This window comes from Dromiciops gliroides, chromosome 3 (assembly GCF_019393635.1).
Source record: "Dromiciops gliroides isolate mDroGli1 chromosome 3, mDroGli1.pri, whole genome shotgun sequence".
NCBI classification, from domain to species: domain Eukaryota; kingdom Metazoa; phylum Chordata; class Mammalia; order Microbiotheria; family Microbiotheriidae; genus Dromiciops; species Dromiciops gliroides.
The window spans coordinates 208,254,844-208,273,460 of record NC_057863.1 but is presented as its reverse complement, the minus strand read 5'-3'; the positions used below and the strand labels follow the sequence as shown (position 1 = coordinate 208,273,460).

Below are 18,617 nucleotides of genomic sequence, written 5' to 3'. Positions count from 1 at the left end.
CCTGTACCAGCACCTTCTCCTACCTTCTGTTTCATCAAGGAAACACCCCATGTCACCAATAAATCCTGACGAAAGAGACAGAGAGAGAGCCAGCCTCCCCCCTTCTTCCTCCCACAAGCAAACATCACTTCATGACGCCAAAGAAAAGCCACATGGCTTGCCCTCAGGTGCCTTCTCCTCATGGCGGAGCCTTCCCACAGTAAGTCTCCAGCAGGTGGCATCATTCCAATCATCATAGTTCCCCCTTTGTTTCTTCAAGAAACACAGGGTGTTTCCTTGATGAAACAGTCAAAAATAACAGAATACAATAGTCTATCCTAACAAACAATATGTTAATAACAACATAAAAAAGGGAGAAAGGGAAGGTTTGTCCAGAGGGGCAGTCCCTCATGAACTGGCGCTTTGACACTGGCCTGAAGAGGGAGGGCCTCAGCAGAGAATACATGTTACAAATGGTGTATATAATAACAGAAGGAAAAAAGAAAAACAACAAAACCAAACTGTTCATTTAAAGTCTTTGAAAGTCTTTTCTCAGATGATTCTTGGGATGTCCTCTGTAGTCATGGAATGGAAGTCTTTTCAGGGCTTGATGTGTGGATGCTGGTAATCAGACAGGAAAATTTCCTATAATATTGAGCTTAACACAACTTTAAAATAGTTTTGTTAATAATCAAATCAAACAATGAAAGTTCTTAAAAACATGTCTAAGGGAATTCAGAATCTTAGTTGTTACACATGAAACATATAATAAAACAAAAATTGAAACATTCTCTAAAACTTAATATCACTATAGTCCCTCCTTGTGGAGGGTAAATTGAGAAGACAATTGCTTTGATATTAATTTTTTAAAAATAATTTTTATCTTTGTTTCGTCACTTTTTGCATCATCTGCCTAATTATCCTCATGCCATTATGAGAAATTAAAGAATATAATATAATTGGTAACAGTGGTCAAGGCCAAATCCAACACTGTATTTATCATGACACCTGAGATAATTATGGGGGTTACCATAAAAGAACAGAGAAATGATGGGATATGAGCATTCCCACACTTGAGCAATACATACTGCTCATGTAGTATGCCAGGCTTAAAATAGGTAGATGGGATATATGTCCATGCCACCAAATATATTGGAAGGAAACTGAGTCAGACTTAATCAGATGCATGGGATTGAGATGTCCATGGCATCAGACATATAGGAGGGGGCATAGAAGCCAGGTTTAGAATGAGATAGGTGGGATGAAAACTTCCAGCCATCTGTCCAATATTGTGGGGAAAAAATTAAACCAAGAGAAACCAACCTCAACATTTGTCAAAAGCCATTCCCTCGGCCATACCTTGACTTCATGCATGTCTCCCCTCATGTGACAGTTCAATGTCTGCTCTTGCATGTATTCCTCTTTTGATCGGATGGCATCTTGACCAACTGGCATCTGATAACTCAGAATGAAGGCAATTAATGTCTTAAATGATAAGTTCCCATAATCCAAGTCTCATATGGATTTAAAAATTGAGGGTAATAATGATCGCAAAAAATGTGAATTTACCTTGACTCAGAACATAACATACAATTGTTCAACAATTTCAAATAATGCCTTTTTTTACTAAGTATACAATTACTTTTGTAAAAAATCAGAACATTTAAATACAAGTTAAAACACAACACAATCTTAAAGAAAACATTTTTGAAAAAAGAAAACCTTTACAAATATTCCCCTCTTTTTTAAAAATATGCTTATCAAAAATAATACTTCTAGAATCAATTTACACTTGCCATGGCAACCAATTTGACAGGGAAATGCTTTATAGAGTTCAATCAAATAATCAGTTGAGAGAAAAAAATAACAAAAACAAACAACTCAGAATATGGGAGCACAATACTCCCAGAATTAACATTTTATTATGAAATCAAAACCATCTTGCATTGTTTTAAAATTAGATAGATGAATGAATAGAAGAAAATACACATGGAAGAATAAAAGATAATGAAATTCAAACTAGAGAAATCAAATGAATGTTAATGACTGATAATATTAAACATTATTAAATGAATATGAACTTAACATTAATAAGAGTATTATAAATATAAACTTGATCACATGACTATAAAGAGCTTTTACAAATATTCCTTTTTTTTTTTTTTTAGTGAGGCAATTGGGGTTAAGTGACTTGCCTAGGGTCACATAGCTAGTAAGTGTTCAAGTGTCTGAGGCCAGATTTGAACTTGCGTCCTCCTGACTCCAGGACCGGTACTCTATCCACTGCCTCCAAATATTCCTTTTTTAAAAAAAAAAAAACTAAGTATAAAACACAATTTCAAAAGCATGAAAATCTCTATGAAAATAAACTCATACTGTTCATTTCAAAATGTAGATGTAATAGCATAGAAATCCTATGTAACCTCTGAACTGACATTATTTCTCTGAGTGATTTTAGAACACTTTTGATTCCCTATATGTAAAATCCCCAATACCTTGCTGTTTACTTCCACATTTCTGTAAAATATGTACCTTTCCATGGCAAAAGAAGTGGAGTCTTGAACTATGATGATGAGGCTTGTCTTGTACATCCGTATTCAGCTTTAGTGTCTCTTGTTTTTTTACCCCTTTATATTGTCTGTTGGTCCTTTCATAATACAAATGCTTTATAAGGTTACTAATTAAAGACAAAAGCAGGTTAACAAAATTAGTAACAAAATGAGCATATCTGGGATTTAAAGGGTTTTCCAAGGTTGGTTTCAGAAAACCACAGCAGGTCAAGTCAGAATCACAGCCAGGCTGAGGAAGGGCTGAGCCTGACTGCTCTGGTAACTGAGTAGAAGCTGCAAATGCAGGTGGAGAAAGCTGCTTATGCTTAGATCTCTGGACTTCCCGGGCAAGAGGATTAAGGGGCTTGGTGACAGAGGAGGGAGGAGGGGGAGGAGGTGGGGTTCCGAGAGGAAGGAAGGGACTAGGGCAATTTTAATCAGGCTTGGGTTTGGAACTCAGGCCTGGTTTCCCCTTCCTTTGCTTCTAGGGGATTAAAGGCTTTTTGAGGCTGGGTTGTTGCCTCCAGGCATGAAAAATTAGAGCAACAATTACTGTTAGAATTTGGAAAAGCTGCAGGAGTCAGAGGTTTGTCTGAAAAGGCATGTTTGGGATAGGGGGGATATTTATATTCCCTCGTGTGAGCACCTTGCTCGCTCTTCTAACAAAAATAAAAATAGGAAATCCACAAAAACAAAGCATTAACATGATCTTATCCCCCATTTGTCTGGTTAAACAGACTAAAATCAGAAATAGCCTACTTAGGGAATTGAAAAAACCCATTTGAAAATTTAAATAGAAAACAGCCAGTACTTAGCAATACTTCAGATTTAAAGGGACAGGGTAGGGGAAATTTTTTACCCAACTGGAAGATCAGAAGATTGTAGGTTCAGCTTTTCTCTTCATGGTCAGCCATCTATCTGTAAGGGGCTAAAATTCTAGCTAGTCTGTCTAAAATATCTAATGAGTGGTTGGCAATGAATTATAAGCTTTAGCAAGAGTTAGACTTTTAAGCATTTATTAAGGAGAATAAGAATTTGGTGAAGAGAAAGAGAAAGGACTAGATTCATCTATTAAAGGGAAAGTGCATTTCTAGCTCCACTTTCCACCAGAGTCCTGAGGAAAGAGAGCGAGAGAGCCAGCCTTGCCCCTTCTTCCTCCCAAAAACAAACGTCACTTCCTGACGCCAAAGAAAAGCCACATGGCATGCCCTCAGGTGCCTTCTCCTCATGGCGGAGCCTTCCCACAGTAAGTATCCAGCAGGTGGCATCATTCCAATCGTCACACTTGGTCACCAGAAAAAGTGGAACTTGAGCCTCAGTGCCTCTTTGGAAATGAGTTTGGAAGCTTCCTTGCCTCAGAACTTAGCACCACTTATATGAATGGTTCCAACAGTGCCTGAGCCCTTCATGTCACATCAAGTCAGCCAATATCTATTAAGTATTCACTATGGGCTAGACACTGTTAAGTGTTATGGAAACGAACAAAGGCAAAATTAAAACCACAGAACACTCTCAAGGAGTATATAATGGGTGAGACAATATGTAAATATCTAGATATTAGAGCACTAACCGGTAGTCAAAGAAGGTCTGAGTTCAAATGTGACCTCAGATCCTTCCTAGCAATTTGTGTGACCCTGGGTAAGTCAATTAACCTCAGTCTACCTCAGTTTCCTCAAATGGAAAATGAGGATAATAATAGCACCTACCTTTCAGGATTTTCTGAGAATTAAGAGATTATATTTGTAAAATGCTTAGCACATCAAAGGTGTTTAATACATGCTTATTGTTGTAAGCAGCTGGGTGGTACAGTGGTTATAATGCTAGGCCTGGTATCAGAAAGACATGAGTTTGGGGCAGCTAGGTGGCACAGTGGACAAAGCACTGGCCTTGGATTCAGGAGGACCTGAGTTCAAATCCAGCCTCAGACATTTGACACTTACTAGCTTTGCGACTCTGGGCAAGTCACTTAACCCTCATTGCCCCACCAAAAAAAGAAAAAAAAAAAAAGAAAGACATAAGTTCAAGTTACACTTCAGATACTTATCAGCTGTGTGACTCTGGGCAAGTAATATAACCTTTCTTTGCCTCAATTTCCTCAACACCTACCTCTCAAGGGTGTTGTAAGGATCAACAAGATATGTAAAGCACTGAAGACAGTGCTGACAAATAGGAGGTCCTATATGTAAATGCTAGTTATTTCATCATCTGGTTACATACATATACAGGATATACAAAGGTAATATGAGAAGGGAAGGCATCTTACAGAAGGTTGGTTAGAGCTAAATTGTGAAGCCAGGGAAACCAGGGGAAAATAGAGATTTTAGACATGAGAGATAGTCTGTGCATAGGCACAGAGATAGGAGTAAGTGATATGCAAGTCAGCCACTGTCACTGGATCAAGGAGAGGAAGAAGACTGGAAAACTTAGGAAGGGCTCAGTTATGAAACATCAAAAAAAAAAAAAGAATTTCTCTTTGATCCTGAAGATAAGAGGGAGTGCTTTGAGTAGGGGAAGGACATGGTCATACCTATACTTTAGGAAAATCCCCTTGGCTGCTAAGTGGAGCATGAATTGGAGTGATGAGAGATTTATGGCATTTGGAAGACTATTGTAATAGTCTAGGTGAGAGAGAATGAAAGTCTAAACTTGAGTAATAGCTATGTGATTTGAGAGAAGGGGACATGTACATGAGATATTGTGAAGGCAGAAATGAAAATATTGGCAACAGATTGGCTATGAGTGGTGACTGAGAATAAGGAGCAGAGAATGATACATAGTTTTTGAGCCTGGGTTACTAGGAGAATGGTGGTATCCTTGACAGGAATGAGGAAATTCAGAAGTAGAGAGGGCTTGGCGGGGAAATGAATAAGTTCTGTTTTAGACATGTTGAATCTGAAATGCCCAACAACACTGCTGCTGGTAGTGGTGGTGTGTATGTGCGAGCGTGTGTGTATATGTGTGTGTGTGTGTGTGTGTGTGTGTGTGTGTGTGTGTGTAAATTTGGACATTTTTATCAGTTTGTGAAACGTCTAACCAAAAATCTGTCTTTGCCTCTCTCTTCTCTATTTTGTATCTGTCTCTGTTTGTCTCTGTCCTTTTCTATCTCTCTCTCCCTCTATTTGTCTGTCTCTGCCTCTCTCTCTGCCTCTCTATCTAGGTTTCTTTCTGTTATATCTGTCTTTGTCTGTATCTGTCTGTGTCTCTGTCTCTCTGCCTCTGTCTCTCTCTGTTTTTCTCTCTTTGTCTGTCTGTCTGTCTCTCTTTCTGCATTTCTGTCTTTCTTCAACTCTGCTCACCCAACTCATTCCAACCAGACTGGACTACTGGTTGTTTCCTAAACCCAGACATTCCATCTCCTGTCTCTATGTATTTGCACAAACTCTCTCCCAGGCCTGAAACAGACTTCTTTCTCATCCTTGACTTTCAGAATCTCTATCTTCTTTCAAGGGTCAGCTCAAATGTCATCTTTTCCATAGGTTTTCCTGATCCCTCTTCCCACATTTCCACCTCGAGTTAGCACTCTGTACCTTCTCAAATTACCTTGAATTCACTATTCATTTTTCTGTACATATGCTATCCCCAAATAGAATGTAAACTCATTGTGAGCATAAACTATTTTTGTTTAGATTTTTTGTAGGATCATATATCTTTATAGCTGGAAAAGACCTTAGAGATCATTTAGTTCAACTGAGGTCCAGAAAGTTTAACTGATATGGCTAAGTCTGCACAGCTGATAAGTGACAGAAGTAACATTAGAACCCAGCTCCTGACCCTAAATTCAGCATTCCCTACAGTAGGTGCTTATCTATTGTTTGAGTTGAATTTTGTTTTTCTCTTCCAAATAGTGTGATTTGCCTTTTCTTACACATTAGAGCACAATGGTACCCTGCAGTGCCATCTAGGGAGAGAAAATATTTCTCCTGCTGTCAAGAGAGTAGAAAAATTAACTGCCAAAATATTCTTTGGGAGGCATTCCTTTTGATAATTCATGACGATTTATCGCCTATTTATGGATCTGAGTTCACTGAGGAAACATTTTCCTCCTATTTCTTATTTTTTGTTTTGTTTTGTTTTTTGAGGGCAATGAGGGTTAAGTGACTTGCCCAGGGTCACACACCTAGTTAAGTGTCAAATGTCTGAGGCTGGATTTGAACTCAGGTCCTCCTGAATCCAAGGTCAGTGCTTTATCTACTGTGCCACTTAGCTGCCCCACCTATTTCTTATTTTTAAGAAAAAAATCTTTCTTTCCTTTCTCTTTCATGTTGTACACATTTGTTCTCCAACCATCAGTACAGAATGCCTGAGAAACTGTCTCTTTTTTTTTGGATAGATTAGGGCACTGATGATTTCTAGACAGACATATGGAACAGGACCCTTTGAACTGTCAATTTAGTATGATTTTGCAAAAAGAAAAAACTTCTGGAAGAATTTGAGTGTACACAGATTTGGTTTCTGACCAGATACTACTCCAGTTAAGAGAAATGTTTAAAGGGTTATGAAGGAGAATCACAATTTGCCCGATTCCCAAACAAAATGATTTTTAAAAACTGTGCTCACATATAAGCCCTACCATGTTGTTAGCTTTCTACCTTATCTATCTCTGGACACTTTTGGACTAAAAATACTATTCCTGTGCAGTTTTAATGTTGAAAAGAATATCAAGTATAAACACCTTATGGTATTGGAGAGCAAAAGCCCTTTCTTCTCACCTCCGCCCTCCTCCTGAAAATGTGTTGGGAAACCTTATCTAGCCCTTCCAGGTTCCTTCTACTTCCAGAATATCATTGGAATATGTCTTTAGTGTGGGTCTTCTGGGGGAGGGGGTACTTTTTGTTAGAGCTGTGGCTGGCCTCAAGAATGTCATTTTTATGATAGGAATGTAGTAGTAGCATTAACAGAAGAATCACCTTCATATGGGGCTGTAAAATCTCTCTCTCTCTGGTGACTAGAGCACCCAAAAGAAATACCCTCATCTTATTATAGGGTAGGGTTGGGAGACTGAACCAGAGAATACCTCCAGAGCAGCTCTTAGCCCTTAGGTTAGGGTAACAATTCTGACTGTTTGACTTTTGGTAGATGCCTAAGGGTATGTTACAATACTTCTCTATTGGTAATATTTCAAAGATATGGCACTATCTTAAACTTCTTCCTGAACAAAGGTTTCATTTAAATGCCAAAAATATTCTACCAATATTGTTTTATGTCCTTAAATCTCTAAGGTCACTATGGTTTCCCAAGAATTAAAAATGACCATCATTCAGAGGACAATGGAGAAATGCAATGTAGTGGGTGTTTGTAGTTTCCAACACATGGCAAATAAAGAACTGCACAGAAGACATAAAGGATATCATCACAGAAATGTGATGTGATGTGACTTCCGACCTCATCACTTTACTGAACCTGCTTTCTGCCAAGTTACCAGTGATCTCTTTCTTAATTGCTTAATCCAATGGGATCTTTTTCAGTCCTAGAACTCAGCCTATCTGTTGCACTGGACACTGTTGACCACTCTAACCTCCTGGATACTCATTCCTTTCTGTTTTCACGATACTGCTTTCTTCCGGTTTGTCTCCTACTTGTCTGACCCCTCCTTTAAGATCTTTTCTGCTGATTCATCATCCAGAATTATGGGGTTTTCCCCTTGGACTCTTTCCTAGCCCCCCTTGCTCATCTTTACTTGCTTTTTCGGTGACCTCATAAGTTCTAATGGGTTTCATAATTGTTTCTATGCAAATGACTCCCAGATCTATATAGTTAGGCCCAGTATCTGAGATTCAATCCCACATTACCAATTTTCTATTCGACATTTTAAATTGTGTATCCAGGGGACATCTTTAATTCATCATGTCAAAAACTGAACTCATTATCTTTCCCCTTAAACCCTCCTCTTTTCTGAATTCTCCTATTTCTGTTGAAGGTACCACCATCCTTGCAGTCTCCTACATCTCCAATTAGTTGCAAAATTTTGGTGTTTCTGCCTTTACAACATCTTTCCCATATGACCTCTTCTGTCCACTTACTTTGGGCCCTCATCATTTCTTGCTACAATAGCCTTGTAATTGCTTCAAATGTCTTCTCATTCCAATTCATCTTATACGCTACTTGCCAAAGAAATATTCTTTAAGCTCAGATCTGACCATGTGACTTTTCTACTCAGTCAACTCCAGTGGCTTCCTGTTGCCTCTAAGACAACCTTTGTTAAGTTTTTAAAGCTCTACACAAGCTATGCCTAACCTGTCTTTCTAGCCTCATTGGACATAATTCTCCCTTCCACTGCATTCTGTGATCCAGCTAAATTAAACTTTTCTCTGTTCCTCACACTTATTGCTCCATCTGTATTTTATTGGCCATCTCACATGCATTAAATGAACTCCCTCCTTTCCTCCACTTAACAGAATCCCTCTCTTCCTTTAACATGCAACTTAATCTCCATTATTTTTATGTAGCCTTTGCTTATTTCTCCATCTGCTAATGTTTTCCTTCCAAAACTACCTTGTATATATACTTTGTATCTATTCATATTTATTCACTTTATATTTATTCTTTACGCAATTTTATATGTACTTGTTGTCTCTGCCATTAGAATGTAAACTCTTTGTGAATAGGGATAGTTTCATTCTTTATACACATAGCCTTGGCACCCAGCATACACAGCACCTGGCACCTAGCAAAAGCCTAATAAATACTTAGTGATTGATATGACAAGCACCATGTTAGGCATTTATTTCTATCCTATTTAAATGTTTAATGCTGTTTCTTATCAAAGTCTGTTAAGATGGTAAGCTTTCACTAACTCCAGAAGTTGGCAAGTTTTTGCTTTTGTCTTTTTCAACTGAATGAGGCTGTTAAGGGGCTAAAATTCTAGCTAGTCTGTCTAAAATATCTAATGAGTGGTCGCCAATAAATTATAAGCTTTAGCAAGAGTTAGGCTTTTTAGCATTTATTAAGGAGAATAAGAATTTGGTAAAGAGAGAAGAAAAGGTCTAGATTCCAATCTATTAAAGGGAAAGTGCATTTCTAGCTCCCTTCTCCACCAGCATCCTCAGGAAAAAGAGACAGAGCGCTGAGCGCCCGGCTCCCCCTTCCTCCTCCCACCAGCAAACGTCACTTCCTGACGCCCCAAAAAAGCCACATGGCCTTGCCCTCAAAGACCTTCCTTTCATGGCAGAGCTTTTCTATAGTAAGTCTCCAGTAGGTGGCGTCATTCCAATCATTACAAGGCCAAGAGACACAAGTTAGATAAATTATCTTTGAAAATTCTCAAATATGAACCAGATTTGCCAGTCTAAAGTTGAAGGGAGTGGGGAGATCCACAGATAACAGATAAAAGCAAGATAAAAATGTTATTAGGCATTTGTTAACGTGGAAATGTATCTGTAATCATGAAAGCAAGCAAAATAATTTGTATGTGAAGAAATAGATCGAAAAAGAATCTACCCAAAAACATAATTCTGACTATTTGGTTAATTCCAAGGAACCAGATAATTAGTGAATGTTTGCCAATATAATTAAAAAACATGTACTAAGCCTTCCAAAATCTCATGTTGAATAACATCTCTCATTCTGCTGTTAGATTTTCAGCTGAATTTGATTTTCGGACTTATGACTCAGAAGGTGTTATACTCTATGCAGAATCCCTTGATCACTCAGCATGGTTCCTGCTTGCCCTTCGTGATGGGAGGATTGAAATTCAGTTTAAAAATGAACATGGGACTAAAGTCACAAGTGGTGGCAAAATTATTAACGATGGTTTATGGAACATAGTAAGTTTTAAGATTATCGGTCTCACATTTTTCCCATAACTTTTTGGTATATCTCTATAAAATTCAGTGATGATTGATCTTAGTAACAACTAAATGACAACTTTTGGAGAAGGTAATGGCAAAGTACTCCAATATCTTACCCAAGAAAACCCCACAGACTGCATGGGCCATAACTTCCTGAAAAGTCATACATGACTGAACTATTGAGCAACAACAACAAATATCAATTTATTAACTATCTTTTTTATTACATATTCTTTTTAATTTAATTTAATTTTTTATTAACTATCAACCTTGATATTAAATTCAGATTTATCTGATGCTATGTAAAATAGGGGCAAAATATACTACCTATTGTCATAATAGAATGGGGATTGATTCCCTAATAATCTATCTGTGGTATTTCTGTCACTTTTTACATAGTAGGCACATAACAAATGCTTGTTGAATTAGTATGCAGAATGCTGATCAAGAATTAGGAGATAATAATAATCTGTCTTTGAATATCACTTAAAGAGTTCCAAAGTGCTATAAAACAAATGCAGTACTTACATTATTAACCCCATTTTACAGGTAAGTAAACTGAGGCTCTGAGAAGAAAAGCAATGGTAGAGAATGCTAGAGGTATTCAGAGTGTCTCCCTAAACCTGTGAAATCAAGATCATTTACTACAATCTGTCATGAGTTGGCCCTTATCAAAACCAGAATATTGTACTCTATGGAACAGTGTATAATACTGCATTTTTCTTATACTTACTACAATTACTTAATTGTAATTGCTCCTTGTGAAAATGAAATTATTATATATTATATTATGATATGGCCTTACTTTTAGAGGAGCCTATTTCTAGGATTACATAAAATTTTTCAACAGATTAAGGTTTAAAAATCATATATCAATAAGTATTCAGAGACTTTTAAATATGATAGGTTCTGAATGTATATGTATCCACTTGGTTTACATTAGAAAATTTTAGTAATTTATATATAAAATTTCTATTTGTTGTGTTTTTCAACATTTTTGAATAGTATGTTATAATATATTACTGATTTATAATTTTGGTGGCTTAGTAAATTATGCTATAAAATGTTTCATGGGAACTTATTTGGGATAGAAAGCTATATAAAATAAAACAATCATTTTATATAGGCACTTCTAAAGGTTTTTGATTTATATTTATGTTTTAACTTAAATACATTGATATTAATCATGCTGTACAGTATGGTTTTTATCAAGTAACTAAATAAACCTTTTAAAAATTTTATTTTATTTTATTTTATTTTGCGGGGCAATGACGGTTAAGTGACTTGCCCAGGGTTACATATCTAGTAAGTTTCAAGTGTTTGAGGCTAGATTTGAACTCAGGTCTTCCTGAATCCAGGTCTAGTGCTTTATCCACTGTGCCACATGGCTGCCCACTAAATATACATTTTAAAACTCACAAAAGTAATTTTAAATGAAAGAAATTCAGCTTAAAATCAATCATTTCAAATAATTTTGCGATGTAGAGTATGAAACATCATTCAGGTAGCATGAGTCAGTCATGCTACTTTATGATAGTGGGACAATGTAAGAAAAGTTTTTGTATTTAGTTATATAATTTTACATTAAACAGTCATAAACATATTTATTGTAATTAATTTGCATAGATAATTTTTCTCTAATTTTCTTGATAAAAAACTGTTGAACAATAGTTATTAAATAATTGAAAGAACCTAATTAAAAATGAAATCTTGTTAAGGAAAATTAGCTTTCAGATCTTTTAATATGTTGTAACTTGAATTTCTTTAGATTTCCTGGAAATGAAATACATATATTCTGTGTAATAATCAGACAAGTGTTTAATATTGCCCTATACCTTCAAAAGTCCTAAATACATATGTAAAGAATCATTTAAAAGTTCATCTATCCATTCTACAATGTAATCTTGTTCATTTTGTTTATACTCCACTTTGTAAGACACTAGGGTTTTAAAAAATATTCTATGGGGACAACCAGCTGGTACAGTAGATAAAGCACTGGCCTTGGATTCAGGAGGACCTGAGTTCAAATTTGGCTAGTGTTTTTATTTCTTTTCCCCATTGCTTTGGATTTGTGATCAAATGGTGTTACTTTTATTCAAGTTTTGTTGTCTACTCTAAGAGTAATTTAATTGATAAAACCCAACATTTCATGCTGCAACTAACTACAATATATTCCCCTTGATTCTAGATATCAGTTGAAGAATCAGAAAACAGTATAAGTGTTAAAATAGCGAAAGAAGCAGTGATGAATATAAATAGCCCTGGACGTCTTTTCAAACCTACCGGTGGTTTTCTGGAAACTAAAGTGTTCTTTGCAGGATTACCTCGTATGATGGAAAATGGTCTTATGAAATCGGTAATGATTCAACTTTGTAACATTTCGTACCTGTGCTATGTTATTAGTCCTTTGTTTCAAAGATATATAAATATCAGCAATGGGGGGGGGGGGCAGCTAGGTGGCGCAGTTAATAAAGCACCGGCCCTGGATTCAGGAGTTCCTGAGTTCAAATCCATCCTCGGACACTTGACACTTGCTAGCTGTGTGACCTTGGTCGAGTCACTTAACCCTCATTGCCCCGCAAAAAAAAAACCAAAAACCAAAAAACAAAACAAAACAACAACAACAAAAAAATCAGCAATGGGTAGTTGATGTAATACTTGCAGAAAAATCAATACCATAATATGTCTTAAAAACATAGTTTAAGAAGGAAGGATACAAGCATTTATTTATTGCTTCCTATGTAGCAAGCACTGTGCTAAGTACTGGGGATATAAAATATAAGCAAAAAGACAGTCCCTTCTCTCAAAGAGGGACTGGGGACTTCTAACAGGTAAGACAGTATGCAAAAGGAAGCTAAAACCTGGGGAAAGGGGCATGTCCAGTGCCTGGAATGGAAAGAAGGGTGGCTGGCCCAGGCCCTTCCACAAAATTGATGCTCTAGGGAGAATTAATTTTAGGAGAAGGGAGTTAGCCTGGCAGAGGGATATCCCAGGGTGAGAAAGCCACAATGGCACATGGATATTTCAGAGCAAGAATGCTCCAGGCACTGATGAAAGCTCACGAATAGCAGCTGAGGCATGGTTTTGAAGTTTGGCAAGTCAAGATCAGAGCTTGGATGGGAAAATGAGAATTCTTTCATTTGTACCAATTTTAATTTGACTTTGAGCTAATATTAGCTGCAGTTTAGGGAGAGTCGATATGATTTTGTGAAAAGGTGCTGGATTTCTAATCAGTAACCTTAAATTATTTTTTTCTTTTTTTTTCTTTTTTCTTTTCTTTTCTTTTTTTTTGTGGGACAATGAGGGTTAAGGTACTTGCCCAGGGTCACACAGCTAGCTAGTGTCAAGTGTCTGAGGCTGGATTTGAACTCAGGTCCTCCTGAATCCAGGGTCAGTGCTTTATCCACTGCTCCACCTAGCTGCCTCCAAGCTTAAATTCTAATCCAGGTTCTGATACATGACGCTGTGTGGTCTGTTTTGAAGCTGAATCCTGTCTAATCTCTGTTGTCTCCTACCTCCACTGTCTCTGAATCCTTTGATAAATTGACCACCAAGTTAGGTTCTTCCTTATTGTTGTCTTCAATTTGGAAGCTATTTTGAGTGACTAATTCTGTGTATTTGTATGTTGGAAATATGTGTCTTTATTCTCTCAATGTGTTTCAAACTCTCTTGATCTGACTTCACTACATATCGATAGATGTCTGAGAGAATAACTACATTGCTATTGCAGACCGGGGTGGGGAGGGGTGGAAATTGTTCCTTCCATCAGGTTAGGTCCTTCAGTACTATTGTCTCCTGCCTCCACTATCTCCAATTCTAGAATTTTGTTAATTCTGTCTTCAGGGCTACACTTTTAAAAGCTCCATGAGCTGTAACCAGTTTTCAGTTCAGTCAATGCATTACCCTTTCTGAATCCATCAGATGAAGAGGAATAGGATTCATAAAGACATCGCTAGCTGTTGACACTTGTAAAACCTCATCATCTCTAACTAAACTCCATCACTATATCAACTGATCTTAGTGGGAAAAGGATCTTACAATGACATTATATACAGTACATCTGTGTAACCAAGTGCTAAAGAATTTGATACTCAAATTTCTATAGGACAGGAGGAATAAAATTATTTTTGATTGCAATTTTTTAGCTAAAGGAAAACATCTTTTAATATTTGAGAGTGACTAAAAAGTTGTGATGTTTTAGCAAAGAAGGCAATTTCCCTTGGAAGTGAAAACCCTGTTTGTTGAGTAGTCGAACAAATACATTGTCAGTATTTTGCTTACTCTGTCCATCTTGGGTATGTTGAAAAATTGACTCATTGATCTCTGTTCTAACTCTTATATAGATTAACCCTCGCCTAGATGGATGTATTCGTGGATGGAACTTGATGAATCAAGGAGCTTCAGGAGTAAAAGAAATTATTCAAGAAAAACAAAACAAACATTGTTTGGTTTCTGTGGAGAAAGGCTCCTACTATCCTGGTTCTGGAGTTGCCCAATTTGACATTGACTATAGTAAGTTATTCCCTTTCTTCTGAATTAAAGAGAAAAATTCATGTATTTAAAGTTCTGAATTTTATTATTGATGTAATTTACCTTCTTTTAATAACTGATACTAAATCTCATAAAAACCATAGCCATATATTCTCATATTCATATTCAAATATTCCTACTTAGTGAAACAACTTGTAGCAGAATGCTAGTGTACTCCTACTTTGAGATTAAAAAACTACTTATAGGAGCAGCTAGGTGGTGAAGTGGATAAAACACTGGCTCTGGATTCAGGAGGACCTGAGTTCAAATCCAGCCTCAGATACTTGACAGTTACTAGCTGTGTGACCCTGGGCAAGTCACATAACCCTCATTGCCCCAGAAAAAAAAAAGAATAGAGTATTTTTTTTTTGAAGTTTAAAAATACTTAGTCCTACCTAATTTGATGACTTATCATTGTGTAGCGGCAATTTTGGATTCTCTAAGGTTATGTCAGTGGAATGCAAGATGGAGAGACATCATCAAAAGGCTAGCCACTAAATAATAAATGTTTTTGGCCCAGCAACTAATGAAATCATCTACTAAGATGGAGAATACTTAGGATGTCTCAGATCTTTTGAAGTAGTAACATTTAATGAGGGAAATTTTTATTCATATATGGAGTAATAGGACTATAAGATATAGAATTGAAAAGTACTTTGATGATTATTTAGTCCTATGACTCTTAATATGAAGTCCATGATCCCCAAGGAATTTGTGGACACTTTTTTTGGAGGGAGAGGGAAAATTACATTTATTTTAATATAATTAGTTTCCTTTGTAATCTTACATATTTCATTTTATGCATCTAAAAACATTCTCAGGTGTCTAGTTGCTTTACCAGGGTAGCAAAGGGGTTCATGACACAACTGTTTAAGAACCCCTTGGCCTATTCCAACCCTTCCCATTTCAGAGGCACAGGGAAGGGAAGTGGCTTGTCACTTGATCACACAGAAAGTGGACAGCATTAGAATTTGAATTTTGGTTCTCTGACTCCAAATTCGGGACTCTTGAGATATCACATAACATGTTTTTATTTTTTCATTTTTTCATATTACCTTTAAAATAGTTTTGATGCTTTTTTTGAACAAGTACTCAACCTATTCCTTCCTCACTCCACTGATAGAGAATAATTCCATAAATTATTAAGCAAAGTGGCCTAATATGTGGCTAAAAAGAAAGTCTATATATGCTCTGACTGTAATCATTCATTGCTAACATCATCCATTATATTTCACCCGTTTTGTTAACTTTATTTAACATGATTGTCTATTCTGCTTCATAAGAACAGAGACTTTAATTTCCCTCTATAACTCAGTATCCAGCACAGTGATTTGCACAGAATCAGAGCTTAATAAATGTTTATTGGATGGAATTAATTTCATCTTGAAGTTTGTCTTTGCTTCTGATGCACAATGATTGTTGTTCTAATTACAAAGTAGAATGATATGTTTAGAACATTTCTCTTTTCAGTTACTATCACTCCTCCTCCATACCCTTATGTCAACTCATATTCTACCACCACCACCACCACCACCACCACCACCACTTCCTTTTCTTCTTTTCCCTGGGAGGCTCAGAAACTACAACTTAATTGTACTTGTAATCAGTCAGAAAAAAAAAAGAAATATGGCACAGTAAATAGCATTTTCCTGATAGCAGATGACATTCAAAATCTCTTGAGCCATAATCAGTGTGCAAAGCGTCTTGCTATGCCATTGTTGGAAGTAAAAACAATCACCACAACCAAAAGAAACAAAGATAAAACTAAAGTATCAGAACCTGATTTGTATTTTTTAATTTGTTTCCTTTGGGATCTATTGATCACTGAGATTGGACAAAAGCAAAATCTTATGCTCTGGTTTCTCTTCAGATCAAATAAATCTTTCGCAAGAAAAAAAAGCAAAATCTTTCACTTGTTATATAAAGATAGAAGTAAGATAGGCTTAGGGTAGCCAACAAATACTCTTATTCACCTTCCAAACCATTCAGTTCTTCTGGGGAATGTCTCAATATCTTCATGCCTGTGTTTCTCTTTCCTTGCTTTATTTGGTACAGATAACGTGCTCAATGCTGAAGAGTGGCAGATAAATGTGACCTTGGGTATCCGGCCATCTACAGGCACTGGTGTCATGTTTGCCTTGGTTTCTGGTGACACGGTTCCTCTTGCATTGTCCTTGGTAGACTCCAACTCCTCAGAATATCAGGTGATTTTTACTCTAAATAAATCATACAGCATCAAAACACTGGAAAGGCAATGGAGATTTAATCAAAGCAGCTGTTGTTATCTTTTTAACCATATTTTCAGTAGATTCAAACATGCAAATGGATCTGTGATCTCAGTGATATGGGTACAGCCTTGACTGATGCAAGTTACAATATATCCAATTAGTCAATTCAGTAATGAGTTGTTTCTCAAATGAGGAGACCATTAGGTTAAATCAATGTTAGAGTGTCTTTCAATTTAAAGACTCTGTTTCAATGTCATTAACCAATAGGATACCAGTACTATTACTTACCAGTCAAATGTCTAGGATGCTGAAGGGGGTAATGTGGAAATGAGGACTAATGGTCCTTTTGTATGTGTATAGATTACATGCCACTATTTCATACCTGTCTCCTTTTACCTGGGCACCAGTTGTCAATTGACAACCAGAGATTTAACCTCCCTAATAGATTTTCAGGTTTTTCTTATCAACTCATCAAGAATTAACCCTATGTGGCTGTGAAAAGGAAATGGAATAACATAGTTCTTATTAGGATTAGGGAAGATTGTATACTCAGGACATCTCTAAACCCATTGAATTCTCATTTCTGACCACCTGAGGGTAACTGATTTTTTTTCTACTCAGTCATTAATAGCATAGTTATCATAATTAATTAGCACTTAACTGTGTTCCTTATTTCCAATGGACTATAATGAATGCTTGAGATTCAGGAAGTATTCATAGGGAAGACATTCTAAATTAGGGGCTGGCTCCACTCTTAAACTAAGCCATAAATTAGAAATTTGGTCTTTTGTAGCTATATTCCCCATATCTACCATACTTCTGACCATCTATACCTTGAAACTCAAGAATCTGTGTGATCAGGAAGGAGACTAACTAGAGAAAGAATGAGCAGGGCCATATTTTTTATCACCTCCTCTTAGAAATTGCCATAGAAAGCTGGTGGGGATAGTGAATACACTGTCATCCTAGCTTCTGGCCAAAAGACACCCAGTTACTGGCATACATCAATCATATGGCAAGATAGAATACAGGGCACTTCTATTCCCAGATAGGAATAGGGACAACCAACACTGGAACCTATCTAGCTGTGATGCCTCTGGAGGAAAGAGTGACTTTGCACAGTCCTCCTTCACTTAAATCCAATTTACTGAAAGTCAGGACATCACCCCAAAGTCATGGTCCTCTTTGAGAATGAAGGACAAAAAACAATAAGGAGCTTCAATGCAAAGGTATTTTATCTAAAGATGGAAATCACTGGTACTGCATCTCTTAAAGCTTAACATTTCACTCTGGGCTTTGTGTATAGTAGATAATGCCCAAGACATGTTAAAATAGGTGTACATGGTGAGATTGACTCAGGAGATGCTCAAAATGCTAACAGCTTTCAGAAAGCACTAGAAATTGGAGAGCTTTGGAAAGAAAAATGTGTATTGTTAAAAATGAAAGGATTGTGGTGAGAAATTCCAGTAGCAACTTTATTAACCTACAAAAATCCCTTTCTTCTTTAAAAAAAAAATGGGCTAATATATTCAGACTTTTTCTTT

At 36.6% G+C, this 18,617-nt stretch overlaps 1 protein-coding gene across 1 annotated transcript in view; it reads left to right on the top strand.

Annotated features, from left to right (window-relative positions):
• PROS1 (protein S) overlaps positions 1-18,617 on the top strand; it is a 97,389-nt gene that overhangs the window by 69,632 nt on the left and 9,140 nt on the right. The window contains exons 10-13 of the mRNA XM_043997012.1: positions 10,102-10,291; positions 12,504-12,671; positions 14,659-14,827; positions 16,901-17,049. Coding sequence (XP_043852947.1) covers positions 10,102-10,291; positions 12,504-12,671; positions 14,659-14,827; positions 16,901-17,049 — 676 coding nt within the window. The remainder of the gene's footprint in view (positions 1-10,101; positions 10,292-12,503; positions 12,672-14,658; positions 14,828-16,900; positions 17,050-18,617) is intronic.